Source organism: Ascaphus truei, chromosome 9 (assembly GCF_040206685.1).
Source record: "Ascaphus truei isolate aAscTru1 chromosome 9, aAscTru1.hap1, whole genome shotgun sequence".
NCBI classification, from domain to species: Eukaryota; Metazoa; Chordata; class Amphibia; order Anura; family Ascaphidae; genus Ascaphus; species Ascaphus truei.
In genome coordinates this window covers 50,538,116-50,558,391 of record NC_134491.1, presented here as the reverse complement: position 1 = coordinate 50,558,391, position 20,276 = coordinate 50,538,116, and the positions used below count along the sequence as shown (strand labels likewise).

The 20,276-nt window shown below is 43.0% G+C and overlaps 1 protein-coding gene across 3 annotated transcripts in view; it reads left to right on the top strand.

Moving 5' to 3' along the window:
- Positions 1-19,027, top strand: part of ARMH4 (armadillo like helical domain containing 4) — a 114,149-nt gene extending 95,122 nt beyond the window's left edge. For all 3 annotated transcript variants that reach the window (XM_075614777.1, XM_075614778.1, XM_075614776.1), the window contains 3 exons: positions 5,225-5,256; positions 17,128-17,262; positions 17,608-19,027. In XM_075614777.1, coding sequence (XP_075470892.1) covers positions 5,225-5,256; positions 17,128-17,262; positions 17,608-17,676 — 236 coding nt within the window. In that variant the 3' untranslated portion in view covers positions 17,677-19,027. The remainder of the gene's footprint in view (positions 1-5,224; positions 5,257-17,127; positions 17,263-17,607) is intronic.
- Positions 19,028-20,276: the final 1,249 nt, after the last annotated feature.

Sequence of the window (20,276 nt, the reverse complement as noted above, 5' to 3'; positions counted from 1 at the left end):
TTGGAGCGCGACGGCCAAGTCACGTGAGCTGAACCAGCCAATGAGGGCGCACCGTTCACGTGACGTCACGGCCACCACTCCCGATGCCTGCAGTGCATGTTTCACGTGCGCACCACGCATGCGTGATGCCGCGCGCACGCCGCCAGTATAATCGCAGCATAAGAGTAGGGTCTGATCTGCAGAAGTCTCTTATATTTTATGTGAAGTCCCTTAGTGCTGGGACACGGCGTGCTTCCCTAAGGGCTGGTGCTGGCCTGGATAGACCCCTATTTTCCTCTTGGTTACCCTCCCGGCCTGGGAAATTACAGGCATAACAAATCCTCGGGCACTGTGGAAAATGGGAATCCGTAGATAAGTAATTGAATTTGGTTTCTGTGCTGATTATGTGCTGGTCATGATAAAAATCCATTACTTTCATAGGTTAAAAAATAAGGCTTCAAAGTCATTGTCACAGTGACAGTGAATTACCGAGATGCCCCAAGCTGATCTTTCTTGTAATTGCACAGTGCTGTAGAGAACTGATCAAGCACACTTTGGGGTATATTCCCTAAGCTCAGAGTTTGCCGTTCCATGCAACCTGGCATGGAAAACCCCATTAATTTTAATGGGGCTTTCTGTGCCAGATTGCACTGAACGGCTATCTTGGAGCTTAGGAAATATGCCCTTTTGACCCATCCCGTAGAATTTTTTTTTATCATACAGCGGTTTACAGCTCATGTAGGAAAAATGTTCTTTTTTTTCCCGGATTTTTATTTAAGCGACTAAACGAATAAACCTTATATCCTAAATATGTTACAGTATATATGGCATCGGAATGCACCTGTTTAATTCTTGTTAATGTTTCACTTTTTGTTACTAACCTTCCCCCCTGCTTCAGTATAATGTTTCAAGACTTGAGGCTAGATGCACACGTCTCTCTTCTCACGGCTCATAACGGGACGTTAACTAAAACAGTAATGGATGTTGTTTTTCCCTATCCTCTATACCAGGGTGTGGCCAACTCCAGTCCTCTAGGGCCACCAACAGGACAGGTTTTCAGGATATCCCTGCATCAGCACTGGTGGCTCAATCGACTGAGCCACTGATTGAGCCACCTGTGCTGAAGCAGGGATATTCTGACAACCTGTCCTGTTGGTGGCCCTAGGGGATTCAATTTGCCCGTTCCTGCTCTAAATGAATTATATGCAAAAATAACAGCTGTTTTATATCTCATCAGCATAATCTTAACCTCGCGTTATTGTAGCACGACCTTGCGGGACATTAAGTATGTCTTGGTGTTACTCCCGTCCATACCCTGTAAAGGGGGGGAAAAAACTCCAAACATATTAAATAACAAAATTAATGTATTTGCGCACGTAATAATTACCCATTGTTTTGACCCCTCCCTCGGGTTCTCCCTCGGGGCGTCCCTTGGCAGTGCTAGCACACGCTGACAAACTGCACCTTTTCATTCTTGCTTTATGATTTATTCCTTGAACGCAGCATTTTTTAACCCCTTGAGCAAAACTTCCACACTCCTTACTAGAGGTCTATATAGAAAGATAAAGAAAAGAGCAGAAAATGCACATATGGCAGAGCTGGTTTTGTTTATTTATGTAAATTTAGACTTGGAGGAGAATTTTTAAGGCCATAAAATGGAAAAAGTGATGCTCCCAGATGCTGCGTTTGGTACATCGCATTGTAACGCGTATCTGGTGACGCCTTGTGGAAGCAGTCCCCTAACCGTGCTGGGCAAAAGTGGTGACAATTACCTTGATAATTAGGATTTATTCATTAAACTGTGGTAGTGCCGATCAGAGCATTAGCCAACAGGAGTTTCCATGCTTAATTTCCCCGATCGCCACTGGAGCAGTTTAATTAATAATCTCCATTGACTCTTAAAGGGCTGGTGTAAAAAGCCTCTCAAAGCATTCATTTCATGGCAAACAGTTTAATGGTGCCCCTTTGATGCGTACCCGCCCGTCTGCGCCCACTTTGTACAACAATCCATTTAACGCGATTTACATGTTGGCAGCTACAGGGTTAAAGTCACAATTTAACACCTGCGACGTTGCGATCTCTTCAGCCCGGAAGCTGGTTGTGTTTTCCGTAGTTAATGATGGTTTTTCTCAGCCACCTCTGCCGAGATTATATTCGGCGTTCTTGGAGAGATCTCCAAGGACGAAACCTCCTGTTTGACCTCTGCCGATTTGCTGCCCATAATTGCAGACTTGCTACCCGTTTCCTTTCACAGATTCACAGTGAGAATGCGAGAAACATTTCTCAGCATTCGGGCTTTGCTCAACAAATTGATATATATTTTTTTCCCGGCTTGCGTTGCCTTTCACCCCTGGAGATTTTAGCCACAGAGAGACGGTCACAGGAAATCACCATTTGAAAAAGACAATTTCTGATTGAATGTTTGCACGGTATATTATATATATATGCTCATTTGCATGTCATTTCCCAGAATCCCTTGCTGCAGTGGAAGTGCTGTGTGCTGGGTGATAATGGGGAAAGGCGGGGTTGCAGACCTGCCTAAGACATGCAGATGAGCATACAGTTGTATTTACATTTATATATATATATATATATATATATATATATATATATATATATATATATATATATAAAATATAGAACATGGGAACTAGGTCACAGTGTTGTTGTTTATTTATGTTACATGGATTAGAACAGAGGTGGGCAACTCCAATCCTCAAGAGCCACCAACACGTCAGGTTTTAAGGATATCTCTGCTTCAGCACAGGTAGCTCAATCAGCTCCAGCTCAGGTGGCTCAATCAGTCCCAGCTTCAGCACAGGTGGCTCAATCAGAGGCATAGTCTTTCGACTGATTGAGCCACCTGTGCTGAAGCTGGGATATCCTGAAAACCTGACCTGTTGGGGGAGCTTGAGGACTGGAGTTAAGCACCCCTAGTTTAGGGAAATATGTGTGTTTTTATTCTCACATTATAAAGCTACAGAGTTATCCATCTTTTAATGACACTGGTATTAGCATATCTCCAGTACCCAGGAATGGAGAATTCTCCATGCATTGGAAGCTTAGACTGGCGAGTCTATTGAAGTGTGGCAGAAAGTAATTTCCCGGAGAGGGTGGTCTCTCTGAGACTATGGAGACATCTGATGTGTGCAGGAGAATGATTTACCATGAAATTAGCTCTGGAACCGATAGCATATCATATCATAAAAAGACAGGGAAAACTGGGCCGCAGGAAATCACCCCCCTTCAATAATAACAATTTGAGTGTATCATGCTTACCCCATCAATCAACACTAGTTTTTCTAGAGCAGGGGCTAATCACTGGTCTTTGGGTAGAACCTAATTAAAGACTGAACAACTTTGGGAAAGTATCATTATAATGATTTGTGAACCCAGATTTTTTTTCACCTGGGTTACCATTGCATTTAATATTATTTTTAGCTACAGTGCCATTTCTCTAAACCCGTTTATTTGAACAGAACTCCATGATAAAGCACATTTTGTGTGAAACGCGTCGGAGAGTCCACACCTCCTCTTTTTTTGTTATGCTGGTCTGGCAATACATTTTTCATTTTTTACACTACCGGTCTCCCATTATTTTGGGCAGTGCGCTGCTCTATGCATTTTTCTCCGCTATTTGAACAGAAAGCTGTTTTAGACTAAAATGACCACGACAAAGTTATGTCTCATACTGTAGCTACCTACAAGCAAACACATTACACTATTACAACTGGACAACTGCTGCTAACTTGGATAAACAATAACATTTCGGTTTACACAACAGGAACCCTGTTCCTTAGCAAACAATGTGTCACAGATCTGTTTAAGGTCTGTGGTAACCTGAGGGTATTATTAACAAAAAGAACGTCTCTGTGGTATTAAATATTAACATAGCTCTAATATTGTCTTCAAAAGAAAAATGGAATGCCTTGTGGCTGCTGAAAGCAAAGTCACGGTTACACAAAGAGAGCATTTTAACTTAATCAAGTTTGTGCCGTTATTGAAACGATGGCGAGTTTCCCACAGGGAGACGCGTCCGCTTTCCTGCCCTGGAGGCGTCTATGAAATTGAATAAACATAAAATAAGTATCGCTTTATAGTATTTTAAGCAGTACGGCAAAGCACAAACGTTACCACCTCCGCTGCGTGGGGAGGGGATCGGTCAGCCGCCGCGGGATTCAACTCTCAAACAGCTCATGGGTCAGACCTTTCGCTGCCAGAGAGGTCTGCAAAGCATTCGACCTTCTGGCAGTGAAAGGGTTAAAGCCACAACACCACTTGCCGACCCAAGGTCTTGTCCATGGATTCTACGTGACATGCACCGACACCTGTCTGTAGACACTTTGGCCAGGATTCACCATGCTCCAATAAATGGTTTCTCGGCTCCATCCTGCGTTAACCGACATTTCAATCCACGACAGTTTAATACGGGACAGAGCTGCTGTAACCTCTGCCGGAGCTTAGTAACAGTCCCTCTACGGCCCTTCTTCCCTGAGCTGGAGAAGATATTGGTCCCATTCCATCCTGGTGAAAAGGTCCATATGGGACCATAAACGTTGTTAAATGTCTGTTCTTAGCTATTACAATAAATGGAGAATTGCATTGTGAACTTGTGGGTAGAGATGTACTTTGTACCTCTGTCCTAGAGGAGACCTGCATTTTGAGGAATTTGTTTGTCTGTGTTGTGTTGGCTGCACACGCAGGATTCTCCTCGCCTGAAACTGTTTCCCCGCACTTTGGAACTGTACTAATAGTTAAAAGGGGAACTATGATCACGGGTGTTGTATCTGAGGGTAGGGGTTACTATTGCATGTTTAAAAGCAGAGGGAAAGGTGCCAGAGCAGGGCAAGGCATTGAAAATGTGTGTGAGTAGAGGGAGCAGAGTGTGAGTAAGATGAGGTGAGAAGGAGTGGGGTCAACGAGAAGAGGATCGTAGCTTCGGCAATCGCAATTCTGTAACAGGTGAGGAGTCCTGGGTAGAAAGAGAGGCGTGTTTGGAAGGAGAGGAGCATGAGATACAAGAGGGATGTCTGACTGCTAAGATCTACCTTCATCTTAAAATACATTTCACTGCTTACATTTTTTTACATTATACAAACCACTGTAATACAAGCTTTTGCCTTTTATACCCCTATTTATAATGTTTATAATGTATACGTTTTTGAATTTAGTACCCCCAGAAAAATCGCACATCGCACAATTTCGCAACTGAGTAAATATTTTGTGTTTTGTTTTCCTCTTTCAGTAAGAAGCTGGATGGAAAAGCTTAAAGATAAGGTAAGGCAACTTCACTTAGAACCATAACTAAAAGAAAAGTGTACTCTTACGTTTCTGTCTATACCAGGGTTTTTCAACTGGGGTTCCCAGGAACCCTTAAAGATTTCCGTGCCATTTTCAGATCACTTGAAAATTGTACCAAATTCAGAAGAGAGGGTTGGGGTTTCTTACAATGCAGCTGATCTCAGAAGCGCTATTAGAGAGGGTTGGGTAGTGATGTACCGAGTACCCAGAATTACCCGGTACCCGGTGGATTTTCAGCTACCCGGAAATTACCCGGACCCGGCAACTGAGAAGTGGGCCCGGCGCCAGGTAATACCCGGTGCCGGGTAATGTCAGGGTAGCTGCAAAATACATAATTACTTTCCTGTTGTCAGTGACGGAAGGCAAGGAAGACCTGTGAGGAAGCCCGCAGCGACATCTAGGCAGGTCAGCAGAGGTCCTGTGGCGGTGGCAGCATCAGCAGTGTGTGTTCAGCCGGCGCAGGAGCTGCAAGCCTCCATAGCAGTGTGAGCTGGGGAACCATGTAACTGGAGCAGAAGCGTTCCTATTTGACAGCTGACTGTCCAATAGGAACGCTCCTGCCCCTGTACCCGGCCGGGTAGATCATTTGATTTTGGCAGGGTACACGTTACCTGTTTTTTTTTTTTTTTTTTTTAAGTAGGACCCGGTCCAACACTAGGGTTGGGGTTCCTTACAATGCATCTGATCTCAGACGCGCTATTAGAGAGGGTTGGGGTTCCTTACAATGCATCTGATCTCAGACACACTATTAGAGAGGGTTGGGGTTCCTTACAATGCATCAGATCTCAGACGTGCTATTAGAGAGGGTTGGGGTTCCTTACAATGTATCTGATATCAGACGCGCTATTAGAAAGGGTTGGGGTTCTTTACAATGCATCTGATCACAGACGCACTATTAGAGAGGGTTGGGGTTCCTTACAATGCATCTGATCTCAGACGCGCTATTAGAGAGGGTTGGGGTTCCTTACAATGCATCTGATCTCAGACACACTATTAGAGAGGGTTGGGGTTCCTTACAATGCATCTGATCTCAGACGCGCTATTAGAGAGGGTTGGGGCTCCTTACAATGCATCTGATCTCAGACACACTATTAGAGAAGGTTGGGGTTCCTTACAATGCATCTGATCTCCGGAGTGCTATTTCAGTACCAAATTGAGATACAGATGCAGCCACGAGTATTAGAACTCTTGCCATGGAAATTCTGGGGCAGTCTCACAGTAAATGCCGCAATTTGCTGCAACATTGCCTCAACATTTCTGTGAGATTCTTAATGGCCCATCGGATTAACACAGCAGGGGTCCCTGCAGTCCCATTCATACTGAATGGGACTGCAGGGACACCCCGCTGTGTTAATCCGATGGGCCATTAAGAATCTCACAGAAATGTTGAGGCATTTACTGTGAGACTGCCCCAGAATCTCTCAGAAGTTCCCAGTTTCAAGTGTTCTAATACTGGTGGCTGCATCTGTATACTAACCTAATTAATGGTTCTGTGGTAATGCTGAAAATACAGGTACCAATATTTCGTCTTTGTTGTGTGAACTCTTCCAGGAAAGCCCCATGTTGAAAGCCTCACCTCCTTTTTGCAGTTTTCTCCCCATGATCATGATCTTTTGTGTATGCCTAATCCAAGCAAATTCCATGACCATTCATTGGATTTTTACGGAGAAAATGTTTCAATAATATTAACTCTGCGCTGAATCGGAAGCGCAGTGTTTACCTTGGTTCCCTGGCAGGCTGTGGTTTCTAATTAAACGAGGAGGGCCTGCTCATTTTGGTGCAATGCAGATTAATCGGCATATATTCCAGCAATCTGATATATCACTTCACTGTCCAGTTGAATATATCGCCCTTAAAACAGAAAAAAATGAAAAATCGTATTTTTTTTTTCCAATAAATCAGTTCTGTAGTATTTGCTAATATGGTCTGCATTTTTTTTTTTTACTCCTAATGCCATTGTAATTTTTTATTTTTTCAATGTACTTATCATCCGTTTTGTTGCTTGAGCAACTATTTAGAAAGTCTCATCCACTTCCTCTTTTCACAAGCACCTTAAGAGCTTTGAAAGGTGTGTGTCACAGTCTGTTTCAAAAGCAGTGCAGCCCTATGGCAACAAAGTATCACAAACATATCTGTTGCCGAGTTCCAAACAGCAGACTGTCTATTACTCTGAAAGCTGTAACAATAATGTGTTACACTGAGTAATATAATGTTACATATCAGCTGCTGCATTTCACAGATGTCACACAAAGTTAGAAGGCGGACATTTTTTTAGGCACACAATAAAGAGTTTACAGATTTATAACAGGAGCACCAAACGATTGCCAGCTTAGGTGTAGAATTATACATTGTCTCATGTTTTACATATACAAATAAGAAAGAAAAGAATGCGGGGGGGGGAGAGTAGTTACTGCTTTAACATAAAGCTCATTACATTTGCTGCATAGAATAGGGGCGCTCAACTCCCGTCCTCAAGACCCTCCCCCCCCAACAGGTCAGGTTTTAAGGCTATCCCAGCTTCAGCACAGGTGGCTCAGTCTTCGAACACTACTAAGTGACATATGCGATGAGCGTTATCGTATGATGTAGGAAGAGGGATCCTGCAGATATACCCATTGTACACGGATATATCCGGATATATCCGTGTACAATGCAGCGATTCACCATATAGGTACAACACCCAGCACCATCTGATTCATCAAGAGCATTCCCCTTCTAACGTGCAGGCAATCAGACACTTTTGCTTCTGTCATTTTGTGTCTATTTGGCACACAGCTTTTCTTTTTATTGTTGTTCGCCTCCTGGTATTTATTTTTCAATTCCGCTTCTCCGCTCTGTCCCTGCCGCCCTGCGTTCCAATCTCAAACTGGAATTGCTCTTAAATATTGATTGACTCCCTGCTGTCCTGGTGTAAGATTCCATTACTCTGCCCCGGACGACACACAGCTGTTAATTTAGTCCTACCTGTTAATTCTAAACTAAAGCTGTCTCACATTTTAACCTGGTCTGTAACTGTTACATACGCCTATAACATATTATCTGTAACTGTGCATGTTACTGTATGTCTTGTATATAATGTATACCCTGTTCACTTATGTAACCATGTATTATTTGTCATCATAACTCTGTGCCCAGGACATACTTGAAAACGAGAGGTAACTCTCAATGTATTACTTCCTGGTGACACATTTTATAAATAAATACATTCTGTTACAATCCATATTATTGACATATGTCGCTCCCATTTCAAACTTCTCAGTAGATTAGAGAAGGGGATTTTTATCCTTTTAGAGGTGTTTGGAAACGTGGAAGTTAAAATATCCGTCGTTGCATAGCCGTGATCAAATTGACTTGACTTCCAGCGATCGCGACCAAGCCGTCGCTTCTACTATAAGCGCACGCGACGGCGGCAATAAAAAAATTTTGCCGCGACGTCGCGTCGCCGGCACTATAAACGCAGCCTAATTGACGCATCTCTTTCTGATTATAATAAAGGAGTATCAGAGACCAAGATTGCTGCTAAGTAGGGTTTTTTGTGGGCCTAATTGCCCCAGTAACTGCATGCTTAACAATGCAATAATAATGATGTCTTATTTAGCACAGAAAATACATTTCGTAATAACTTCACCTAATACGCGTTTTTTAATCTTTTAAACCAAACAAAAAAACTTCACGTTTGTTATCCTCTTGAATGAATTTATTTTTAATTTTCTCACGGGAATGCTGAAAATCAAAAGGTGTATCTTATTCATTTGTATTAAGGAGAAGAGGGAGAGCGCGCTACCCGTGGGAGAGAGCGCGGCCCTTGGTACTGGCAAATTTTTTGCCGCAGAAAAAAAATGTGACGCAGAGGCACACCATTTAATACGCCTCCATGTACCCGGCGGGTCCCGCCCTAACGCCTCCTTTTAACAATTTTAACAAACTGACCCGCATGGGGCAAAAAGTAAAGAAAGAACCTTAATCTACAGAAGGACAAAGTGATGATTTATAAATTGTTTGCTCCAAAGTTGCCATAGTCGATGCAGCAGACCTCCTGGTGTCTGGTTTCCACGAAATAAAGAGTCGTGCTCCGTCTTGTATCGCTCCTGCTCAGAAAACCTTTCTCAAGGGAATGAACGATCACAGTGCGAGACGAGCTTTTTCAAGCCCACTCCCGGAAGTGAACAAAAGTGAGAAATATATATATATGTATATACAGCTTAACCCCGTTATAGCACGGTCCTCGGGGGCCACCCGTGACCACCGTGTTATAAACGGGGTCGTGGAAAAAATGGCCGACGAATTTTTTTATTTTTTTAAAAAAAAAAATTTTTTGGGTGGTGTTACTATGTATTGTATGTCTTTATTTATATAGCGCCATTAATGTACATAGCGCTTCACAGCAGTAATACATGTGGTAATCGAATAAATAACAGATAATATAAATAACAGATCATGGGAATAAGTGCTTTAGACAAACATAACATTAAGGAAGAGGAGTCCCTGCCCCGAGGAGCTTACAATCTAATTGGTAGGTAGGGAGAACGTACAGAGACAGAAGGAGGGAGTTCTGGTAAGTGCGTCTGCAGGGGGCCAAGCTTTATGTATCATGTGTTCAGAATGTTCACAGTGCTATTCGTATGCTTCTTTAAGCAAGCGTGTCTTAAGTTGGATCTTAAAGGTGGATAGAGAGGGTGCTAGTCGGGTACTGAGGGGAAGGGCATTCCAGAGGTCTGGGGCAGTCAGTGAAAAAGGTTTAAGGCGGGAGAGGGCTTTAGATAAAAAGGGGGTAGAAAGAAGACATCCTTGAGCAGAACGCAAGAGTCGGGGTGGTGCATAGCGAGAAATTAGGGCTGAGATGTAAGGAGGGGCAGAAGAGTGTAAAGCTTTAAAAGTGAGGAGAAGAATGGAGTGTGAGATGCGGGATTTGATTGGAAGCCAGGAGAGGGATTTCAGGAGGGGAGATGCTGAGACAGATCTAGGAAAGAGTAGAGTGATTCTGGCAGCAGCATTTAGGATAGATTGTAGGGGAGACAGGTGAGAGGCAGGAAGGCCGGACAGCAGGAGGTTACAGTAATCAAGACGGGAGAGAATGAGGGCCTGAGTCAGAGTTTTAGCAGTCGAGCAACAGAGGAAAGGGCGTATCGTGTCCGCCGGAGGGGGAAAGCTGAGAACTCTCCCAGCGTTCCCAGACCTGGTGGGGCAGCGGCAACAGCACACAGCACTTACCCGGCATCTGGCAGCTCTTCTCCTTGTCTCTGCTTCCTGCTTCTGCTTCCGTCTTGCGAGAGCAAGCTCCCTTAAAGAGACAGTGTGTCTCTGTGTGTGTGTATTTGACTGTGTGAGATTGTGTGTGTGTGTCAGTGTGTGTGTGTGCAGTGGGCTGTGAGTGTGTGCAGTGTGCTGTGAGTGTATGCAGTGTGCTGTGAGCGTGTGCAGTGTGCTGTGAGTGTATGCAGTGTGCTGCGAATGTATGCAGTGTGCTATTAGTGTGTGCAGTGTGCTGTGAGTGTGTGTGTGTGCAGTGTGCTGTGAGTGTGTGCACTGTGCTGCGAGTGTGTGCACTGTGCTGCGAGTGTGTGCACTGTGCTGTGAGTGTGTGCACTGTGCTGCGAGTGTGTGCACTGTGCTGTGAGTGTGTGCAGTGTGCTGTGAGTGTGTGCAGTGTGCTGTGAGTGTGTGCAGTGTGCTGTGAGTGTGTGCAGTGTGCAGTGAATGTGTGCAGTGTGCTGTGAGTGTGTGCAGTGTGCTGTGAGTGTGTGCAGTGTGCAGTGAATGTATGCAGTGTGCAGTGAATGTATGCAGTGTGCAGTGAGTGTGTGCACAAAAACTTTTTTTTAAATTTGGGGTCCACGCTCAAACCACGTTATAAGAGGATCTGCGTTATAGCAGATCGCGCTATAACGGGGTTGAGCTGTATATATATATATATATATATATATATATATATATATATATATATATATATATATAGATAATATCTCTCAAATAAAAATATTTCTGCAACCCTGCTTTTCGCCATTATCCCCTAGCATACAGTGCTTCCACTGCAGCAAGGGATTCTGGGAAAATACATGCAAATGAGCACCTTTTTTCCTAAAATCCATTTTTACGTGGAACCCTAATCAATTTATGCTCACTGCATTACACAGCTTTCAGCACAGCATGGGATTATATGCAAAGACAGTAAACCTGCTCACAGACAGCTGTTTCGACCTTTTGGGTCTCATCAGTGTGAGGCTGGTTGTACAGGCTTTGCAATTTTAAGGCTGGGTAGGTTTCACCACATTTAGATAAGTTATGGTTTGTGAAATACACACACACACACACACACATATATATAAACACATGCACACATGCACACATACCAAAACTTGCATATACAGGAACAACAACAAGCTATATAAAAAGTAATCGAGATTAAAGTTAACTGTACCTCTAAGAACAGAAGACAATCCCCTAGGGTCCATTATCAGGAACGTAATCGTAATAAACCTCTCCTATTATACCCTGACACGCACACTTATTAATAACTTGGGCAGCCCTAAGAAAACCATTGGTTATACAGCTCCCGTGTCATCCAGAGTGGAACGCAGGCGCAAGTGATGACGTTAGAGTAGTATAAATGTTTAGACGCAGTACCCATCCCGCGCGTTCTACTGTGGAATGCGTGGGCACCCATGTAGTCACTTGGAGACTATTAATCATATACAGGAACATCCTCATATTGAACATTCTAACCTGGAACACAAGGATGGCTACATAGTTATGCTTTGAAAATAGCTAAAAGTAACATGTTTCTCATACGTCTCCCAATGAAAATATCTGAGGACTGCAGTGTGCGCACGTGATGTCATTCGAGCGGCGCGTGAGCGATAATCCTGCACTCTATGCAGGCGACCGGCGGGATGCGACAGGGTGTGTGGCGGAGGCGTGGCCTGTGACGTTATGCGCGCGGTTCGCCATTATTGGCTGAACCGCTTCACTTGACGCTGATGTCTCGCGGCGGCTGCATGGAGACACATTTATTTGTCTCTCCTGGATCCTGCCGCTCGGTCGTGCCTCCGGTCACCATCGGCAGCATGATGCACATCAAGGTATGTGTTTTGGCGCCGCGCACCATCGCCGCGACTATAAGCGCAGACTTAATCTTTATTTCCTAACTGGCAAGCGCCATGCACCCACAAGTACCACGTTTCGTGAGACTCCCTTTGAAATGCAGATACATCTCACTATAACCCACAAAAAAAATAAAAACATGTATTATTCATGATTATCCTTAAACATGTCGGTACCATTTGTTAAATCGTCTTCAATACATTGTACCTTAGCTAGATATAATAATTCCGAAGCCGGTTTAGCACACAAAAATCTCGTTTATTCGTTATTACTTGCATATAGCAGATACTGTACATGGTAATTCACATCAAAAATGTCATTTGCTTTTCAGAGAGGCTGCATGTTATCTGTTCTGCCTCCCTGATCTCTGGGTGCAATCCTTTCATCTGATGTTGTTCGGTTTCTCCCTAACCAAATCTGACATCTCTGCCCAGTTTTTGTGCAGGGAATATTCCCGAGTCAGCATTCTATTCTCAGTATTGTGACTCAATATGGTCTTTTATATGCTTGGTAAACGTCAGGAGTGCGTTCCCTTGCCGGCTCTGCGTCCGTCCCCCCCTCCCGCCCCCTCTTACCTTGTCTCCGGCGCTTTTGATGTCATGTGACCCCATGACATCATTTGACGCTGCGTTGTCATGGCGATGCATTGCCCGATGCCGCCAGAGATGAGGTAAGTGACTTTGCAGAGGCCTCACGTGCTCCCCCGGCATTTCATTTAAATGCCTTTGGAAAGAGCACGGGGGCCCCTGTAACCGCCGCGCCCCCTCCGGAAAATCTTGCGCCCTCCTAGTTTACGCACGCACCCCTGGTCTACGTGGCATAAAGTAATACCTTATCTTTCATATAAGGGGCTCCGTCTATTATCAGAAGTCATTTCGTCATAGTCCTCAAATGCCTACGTATTATTTCTTAGCCTAAGCGAGCAGTCTGTCATATCAGCTATCCCTGGATCTAATTTAGGAAAATTGCCACATATTTTACTTCCAAATAATCTATTTGTAACATTATCTACTGAACGTTCCTTACGATCAGGAATAATCTATATGTAGCACCTGTCTTTGCCAATCACACAAAGATGAATTATAATGTAATAATCACAAGGCATATCTAACACCATTGTATCACGGAAGCACTGCAGCTTTAATGTGTCTGAACACACTATTTCTTCGTTTGGCACTTATTAGGAAAAAAAAAACCTTTTTTTCCCCCCTGTGAGGAAGGTGTCAACTTGAAGTTTGTGCTGTCATTTCTGGCACTAGATCAGTACGGCTTCAGCTCACAATGCTCCTCAACAAGTCCTTGGAGATGTTTTTCCCCCCGTAGCAGCAGTGGAAAGATATGAGGATCAGATCTCTTGAGCAGAGCCAAAAGGGTGTATGGGGAATTCAAGCCACGTATTGCTGTCCCAAATGATATCACTGACTTCAAGAGGAACTGCCTCCTTACCCATACAAAAGCAGCAATATCATTTAATCTGGTCTCCTATTCAGAATCATTTTTCTTATCTCCTCTCTCACTTTCTCCTCTCACATTCAAACCGTATCTAAACCCTGTCGCTTTTCTCTCAGAAATATCACAAAGATACGCCCTTTCCTCCGTTGCTCGACTACTAAAACTCTGACTCAGGCCCTCATTCTTTCCCGTCTTGATTACTGTAACCTCCTGCTGTCTGGCCTTCCTGCCTCCCACAAGTCTCCCCTACAATCTATCCTAAACGCTGCTGCCAGAATCACTCTACTCTTTCCTAGATCTGTCTCAGCGCCTCCCCTGCTGAAATCCCTCTCCTGGCTTCCTATCAAATCCCGCACCTCGCACTCAATTCTCCTCCTCACTTTTAAAGCTTTACACTCTTCTGCCCCTCCTTACATCTCAGCCCTAATTTCTCGCTATGCACCATCCCGACTCATGCTTCTGCTCCAGGATGTCTTCTCTCTACCCCCTTTGTATCTAAAGCCCTCTCCCGCCTTAAACATTTCTCACTGACTGCCCCACACCTCTGGAATGCCCTTCCCCTCAATACCTGACTAGCACCCTCTCCATACACCTTTAAGACCCACCTTAAAAACACATCTGCATAACGAAGCACATGAGTAGCTCCCTGGCTAACAATATACACCTGATACATAAAGCTTGCCCCTTGCAGACGCACTTACCAGTATGACCTCCTACTTTATCTGTATGTTCCTCCTACCAATTAGATTGTAAGCTCTTCGGAGCAGGGACTCCTTTTCCCAAATGTTACTTTTATGTCTGAAGCACTTATTCCCATGATCTGTTATTTGTATTAGTTATTTCTATGATTGTCACGTGTTTTACTTCTGTGAAGCGCTATGTACATTAATGGCGCTATATAAATAAAGACACATACATACTGTGACAAACGCCCCTCTTTTGTAGCGCTGACGTCTGTCTGGGTTCTTCCCGACACAGTCTTCTAGGGTTAATTATACAACAAACAGGAACATGCAAAGTATTACGTTGCTTAACTCGGGCTTCTGCCTGCTTTATTTTCATCCAAGTAAGGTACTGCAGCTTTAACATGTGTAGGTTAGAGGCACTCAGACATTCTCATTCAGCGGTTCACTTATATCAGTGTCATAGCATTTCACACAGTGTCACTTTTAAGAAATAAAAAACCAAATCATATAAAGAAACCCTATCCCTTTCAGGGATCTAACTACACATCAGAATCGGCCTCTAACTGCTGCTGGGCCAACTAACCTGGTTCCCCGGCTTAATACAATTCCCTCTCATTTAGGGTCACTAGATACAGCATAGTCTTTTAGCAACAGCAATAAACATTTGTTTGTCTTATCTGTTTGTGGTGGGAACTCGGTCCCAAGTGTCCAGGCAAATCCTCTGGTACTGTGATACTTGGAGGGGCCGCCCACTCCGAAACTGGATACAGGGGAGCAGCGATACCTCCAGCCTCCAGGCTCTAAGGAGAGAGAGTGAAAAGCAAACCTCTCTGTTCTAAATACCTGTTCTAGTGATTAGGAGAGCAGGTGAGGGAGAACTAGACACATTGTAAACTGTGGTCTGGATTTTCCATCCATCAGCCTGAGTAAATGTGAAGCTGTGGAATGGATCATTAACTATTTCTGCACTTTCTGACCTAAAACGGGGCAGAAAGCTGCCTAACATCTTTGGACTATGTCACAATACATATAGTATGGAAAGCCTTTTTTCTAACATCCATTTGGGTGTTACATGTGCTTTGATGATCTGTGTGGTGAAAGGAAGCGGACCATGATTTTCTACGAGCTGCTAAGCCATCAAGTATCTTACAGCCTGTTCAAGTAAATGGACTGTAGGGTAAATCTGGCCCTATATATGCGTGTCCATATTTATCAAGAAAACACTTCTTTTGTTGTACGCTGAAAGTGTGTAAATTGTGAGCTGTAGCAAATGGAGAAGACACAATTCTAGAAAATAAAGTGTCATCTCCAATGTAACATTTCTTGTTTAAGGGAAGATCCACCCCCCCCCCCCCCCAGCCCATAAAATCCGCGCTTTATAACCATGCAGAATTCGGGAGCTGGAGGTTTGTGGTTCTAATGAGTCATAATATAGTGTGTTCTTTTGCTATGGGAGCAGTATTAATCTTAATATTGTTCAGATATTGCATTTAAGTGCATTATACTGTATTTGCGAGCCACAGTATTTTTACATGACATGATGATAAATATTTAACTTGTAATAAAATATTACTAGTGACGGTTACCTCGATGAGCTTCATCTTAAATATTCCTTGTCCTCATCACAAGGTTGAATCTTCTCACATTGCTTTTTTGGGGCATCTTTTATAATGGGTGTTAATAGGTTCTGTACTGGGTTTTTCTGGGTGCTGATCATTAGAATGTTAGAAGTGGTTATTTAAATCAGGGGTGCATTAAGTCATCGTCCCTGTCCCCCTTCCCCCACAACAGGTCAGGTTTTGAGCATATGCCAGCTTCAGCACGGGTGGCTCAATTGCCTCTGACTGAGCCACCTGTGCTGAAGCAGGGACTGATTGAGCCACCTGTTCTGAAACAGGGATATCTTGAAAACCTGTCCTGTTGGGGGGGAAGAGGGGGGCCTTGACGACTGGAGTTGAGTACCCCTGCAGTAGCGGATTATATTATAGGTCAATGCACAGTTCGTCCTATCAGGATATGTCTTTTTAACACCTGCACTGACAGCAAAGATGGTACATAGCTTAGTTACAATGGGGTGGATTTCTTTCTCTAAAAGTAAATTACTTGAAGACACTTGTTTCTTTTTTTATTATTTGCTACTACTTTCAGAGTACTTTGTCTTTTGTCATGGCCATACAACTGTTCTGTACACCTTAGCTAAACAACATCTTATTTTCAAGCCTTGGATCCCCCTAGTAGTGTGGCCAACTTCAGTCCTCAAGAGATACTAACAGGTCAGGATATCACTGCTTCAGCACAGGCGGCTCAATCGACTGAACCACTGATTGAGCCACCTGTGCTGAAGCAGGGACTGATTGATCCACCTGTGCTGAAGCTGGGATATCCTAAAAAACTGACCTGTCCTGTTTGTGGGGAGGGGGGGGGAGCTTGAGAACTGGAGATGAGCACCGCTGCATTAGATTATAGATCAAACTGTAAGTTAACCCCCCCTGGTATAATTGGGACTGTGTACTATGTTAAAGACCTTTCTGGCACTGATGGGGTTGAGGCCTCGTGTCAGAGAGACGTCAAATGATTGCTGAATATCTGACTGCTGCTCCCTATGCAGGCCGGGTACATGTCTGGGATGCTGGTACCCGTGGGAGTCGGCGTTGCCGGAGCACTTTTCATCCTCGGCGCCCTGTACAGCATAAAGATTATGAATCGCCGTCGGAGAAACGGCTTCAAACGGCATAAAAGAAAGGTATGCGGAGGCACAAATGAGATCACCTGTTCACTTATGTAACAATGTATTTGTAGCCACCTATTATTTGTCATATTAAATCTATGCCCAGGACATACCTGAAAACGAGCGGTAACTCTCAATGCATTACTTCCCGGTAACACATTTTATAAATAAATAAAATAAAATAAATAATCTACTTATTCATTAGCAAGTTTTGTCCAGTCACTTCTTAGCCTTGCCATGGGGAGATGTTCGGCTGGAAATGTGCAGCTGCCCCGTGAAATCTAACTTTGTATTTTATATGGGGGGAAAAAATAAATAAATAAGAGTTTGAATGTTTCTCTTCTTTCTTTGTTTCCAAAGCAGAGAGAATTTAACAGCATGCAAGACCGAGTAATGCTCTTAGCCGACAGCTCAGAAGACGAGTTTTGAATCTGACTGCTTGATTGTTGCACTATTCAATGACACTTTGGCAACAAAGAATGAAATTCATGCTATCTCACTGCTATCAGCCAACTATGTAACACCCTGTAGTGATTGCCATGCATTGGGATCAATAGCATGCTGTCTTGTAAATGGTTGTTTTTCTATAACTGTGAAATAACACATGAATCCACTGCTCTTTGTTAATATGTAGAGTCCTTCTAGTGCAAGTATAATAAATGTTTTATATCAAGTTCTTTTTTTTTTTTTTTGTACTGGGTTACATTGTTATAATCAATACCCTGATATTGTGGGGAAAGTATAAGGAACAGATCATACACATCTTGGTAGCGTTTGAAAAATAATGAACTTCAAAAATACCCTTCCGGAACAAAAGGGGCAATTATTGTCTTGGTTCTGTGCATGTAGTTAATGGGGATTATATTTCCCCCTATGTGATGATAAAGATGCAAAAACATGTGCCACCTGCTCAATGTGAAGTTATTTGTATCAGCTGCTTTTATATTGAAAATAATCTTCTTTTTTTCCTTTCAATTTTTCAAGCAAAAACCAAAGTGCTGAAGGGTGATGCTGTGTCTTTGCTGGCTAACTGATCATTATAATTTCAAGCTATGGGGCCATTTGAAATCTTTCTTTAGACATATGTTACACACAGTGGTAGGGGGAAAAAAGGTGCTGTGCGCTGAGAAAAGAAAATTAATGTACATCTACAAAACTGCATTAAATAATGTAGTGTTAAATAGAAAATGTGGCAGAAAAAGAATGAAGTCCCTCCCACATACAGAATGCCAGTGCAATAACTAGTCCTTTCATGATAACCTGGTGGAGTTTCTAGTTAATCTATAAAAAAAAAGGTCTCTCTGGGATCCCCTACAAAATGAGCCCTTGTTACAAATACGTTCTTAGAGGACTAGGTTTCCTTTTCAAGTGAGATACATTCATTTTTAAATATGATGTTTTTTTTATTTTGTTTTTATCCCATTGTAAATTATTATCAACAATATGACCCCTCCGGGGGGGGCTTTTTTTCCTGTAAATAAGAAACTTCTTAAAATGAGCTTACTTAACAAAGACACTGCATTGTTCTTTAATGTATTTAACTGAAAATATAGTATATTATTTCATGCCAATGTTCTTGACGTGTGTAATGCAGATGTGTTAAGTGCAAAGTTCTGTTGCATGTGGTCGGTGGATATACAGTACCAGTAAGATCCCTATCTGCTGATCAATAGCATTGCATACTTGGGTAAACAATGTAAAAATAAAAGTTAGATCTGCTTCTTGCAAAAAAAAAAAAAAAAGAACAGTACAAGTGTCCAGATTAAAAATATAAGCTGCCTCTTCACCAAAATATTATAAATGAAATTCAGCCAAGCTAAACATTCCTGCCATAGATTTTCTACCATCGAATTTACAGCTTTAAGAAGTCCGAGGAAAGTATTTTATAGATACAAATCTGTTTCTTAGCATCTTTTTCCTCTGGCCTCTCCCTGATCTTTATTAGCACTGCATGCCTGTTTTTTAATTTGGTAAAAACAATCACTCCTGCTTCATGTGAGGATTTGCTCTCAAAGGCGCTATCTTGAAATATGTTCTGTCAATCCAAATAAAAAAGGTACAAAGGTCACCCACTACTGGTGTAGGTAAAAATAAAAGCTGGAACAAGGGAGTAATATAACACTGGAAGAATACCGTAAAAGAAGTTGTATCTTCATTGAAAAAGTAACGGATGTACCAAATAACCAAAAATAGAGGGGGCAGAAGTTGATACAGTGAAGAAATTCCCAAATGCTTGAGAAAAACACAAGAAAACTGCAAAACGGGAAACAAACTAAAGATTATGGGGTTTATTTATCACAGCTGGCTGTAAAAAGTATGTAAAAGAGGAGCAAAATGTATAACGAGATTTATTAAAGACAAGGAACATAATTGAAAGCAACGTGTCCCTTTCACGCGATTCATTTTAAATGTATACATTTCATTTGATAAATTTTATGTATATACACACACACATTTTTGGGGGGGACATAAGAACATATAACGTGACAGCAGAAGAATCACGTCCCACCGTGTCTGCCCATTTTCCTATCTGCTGTAAGACCTCAGACCCCATTTGGTCGATGGATTTCTTTCAGATTTAGGATAACCTTATGTCTATCCTAAGCATGTGTGAATTCCCGTACTGTATATGCCCCTGCCACCTCTGCTGAGAGGCTATGCCACAAATCTACCACCCTTTACGTAAATACATACTTTAATTGTGCTCTAGTTTTGCAGCTGGGAGACTTACAACTACGCCCCTTTATTGGGTTACAATCAGCGGCGGATTTCCAAATTTGCCGCCCTTCGGCACTTGCCTGCGTCTGCCACCCTTTGGGGCCGCCTTCCTGCTCCTTTTGGAATCTCGGCGTCAAATGATGCCACGACGTCGTACGGCGGCACGTTGCCATTGAAACAAGACGCCATTTTGGCAACGAGACGCCATGTGACATCACGGTGGGGGCGTCCGCAGCGTCATTTGACGCCGGGTTTCCAAACGAGCAGGGGGGCGGCAGAAAGAAGGCGGCCGACACAGGCACGTAGCTTCC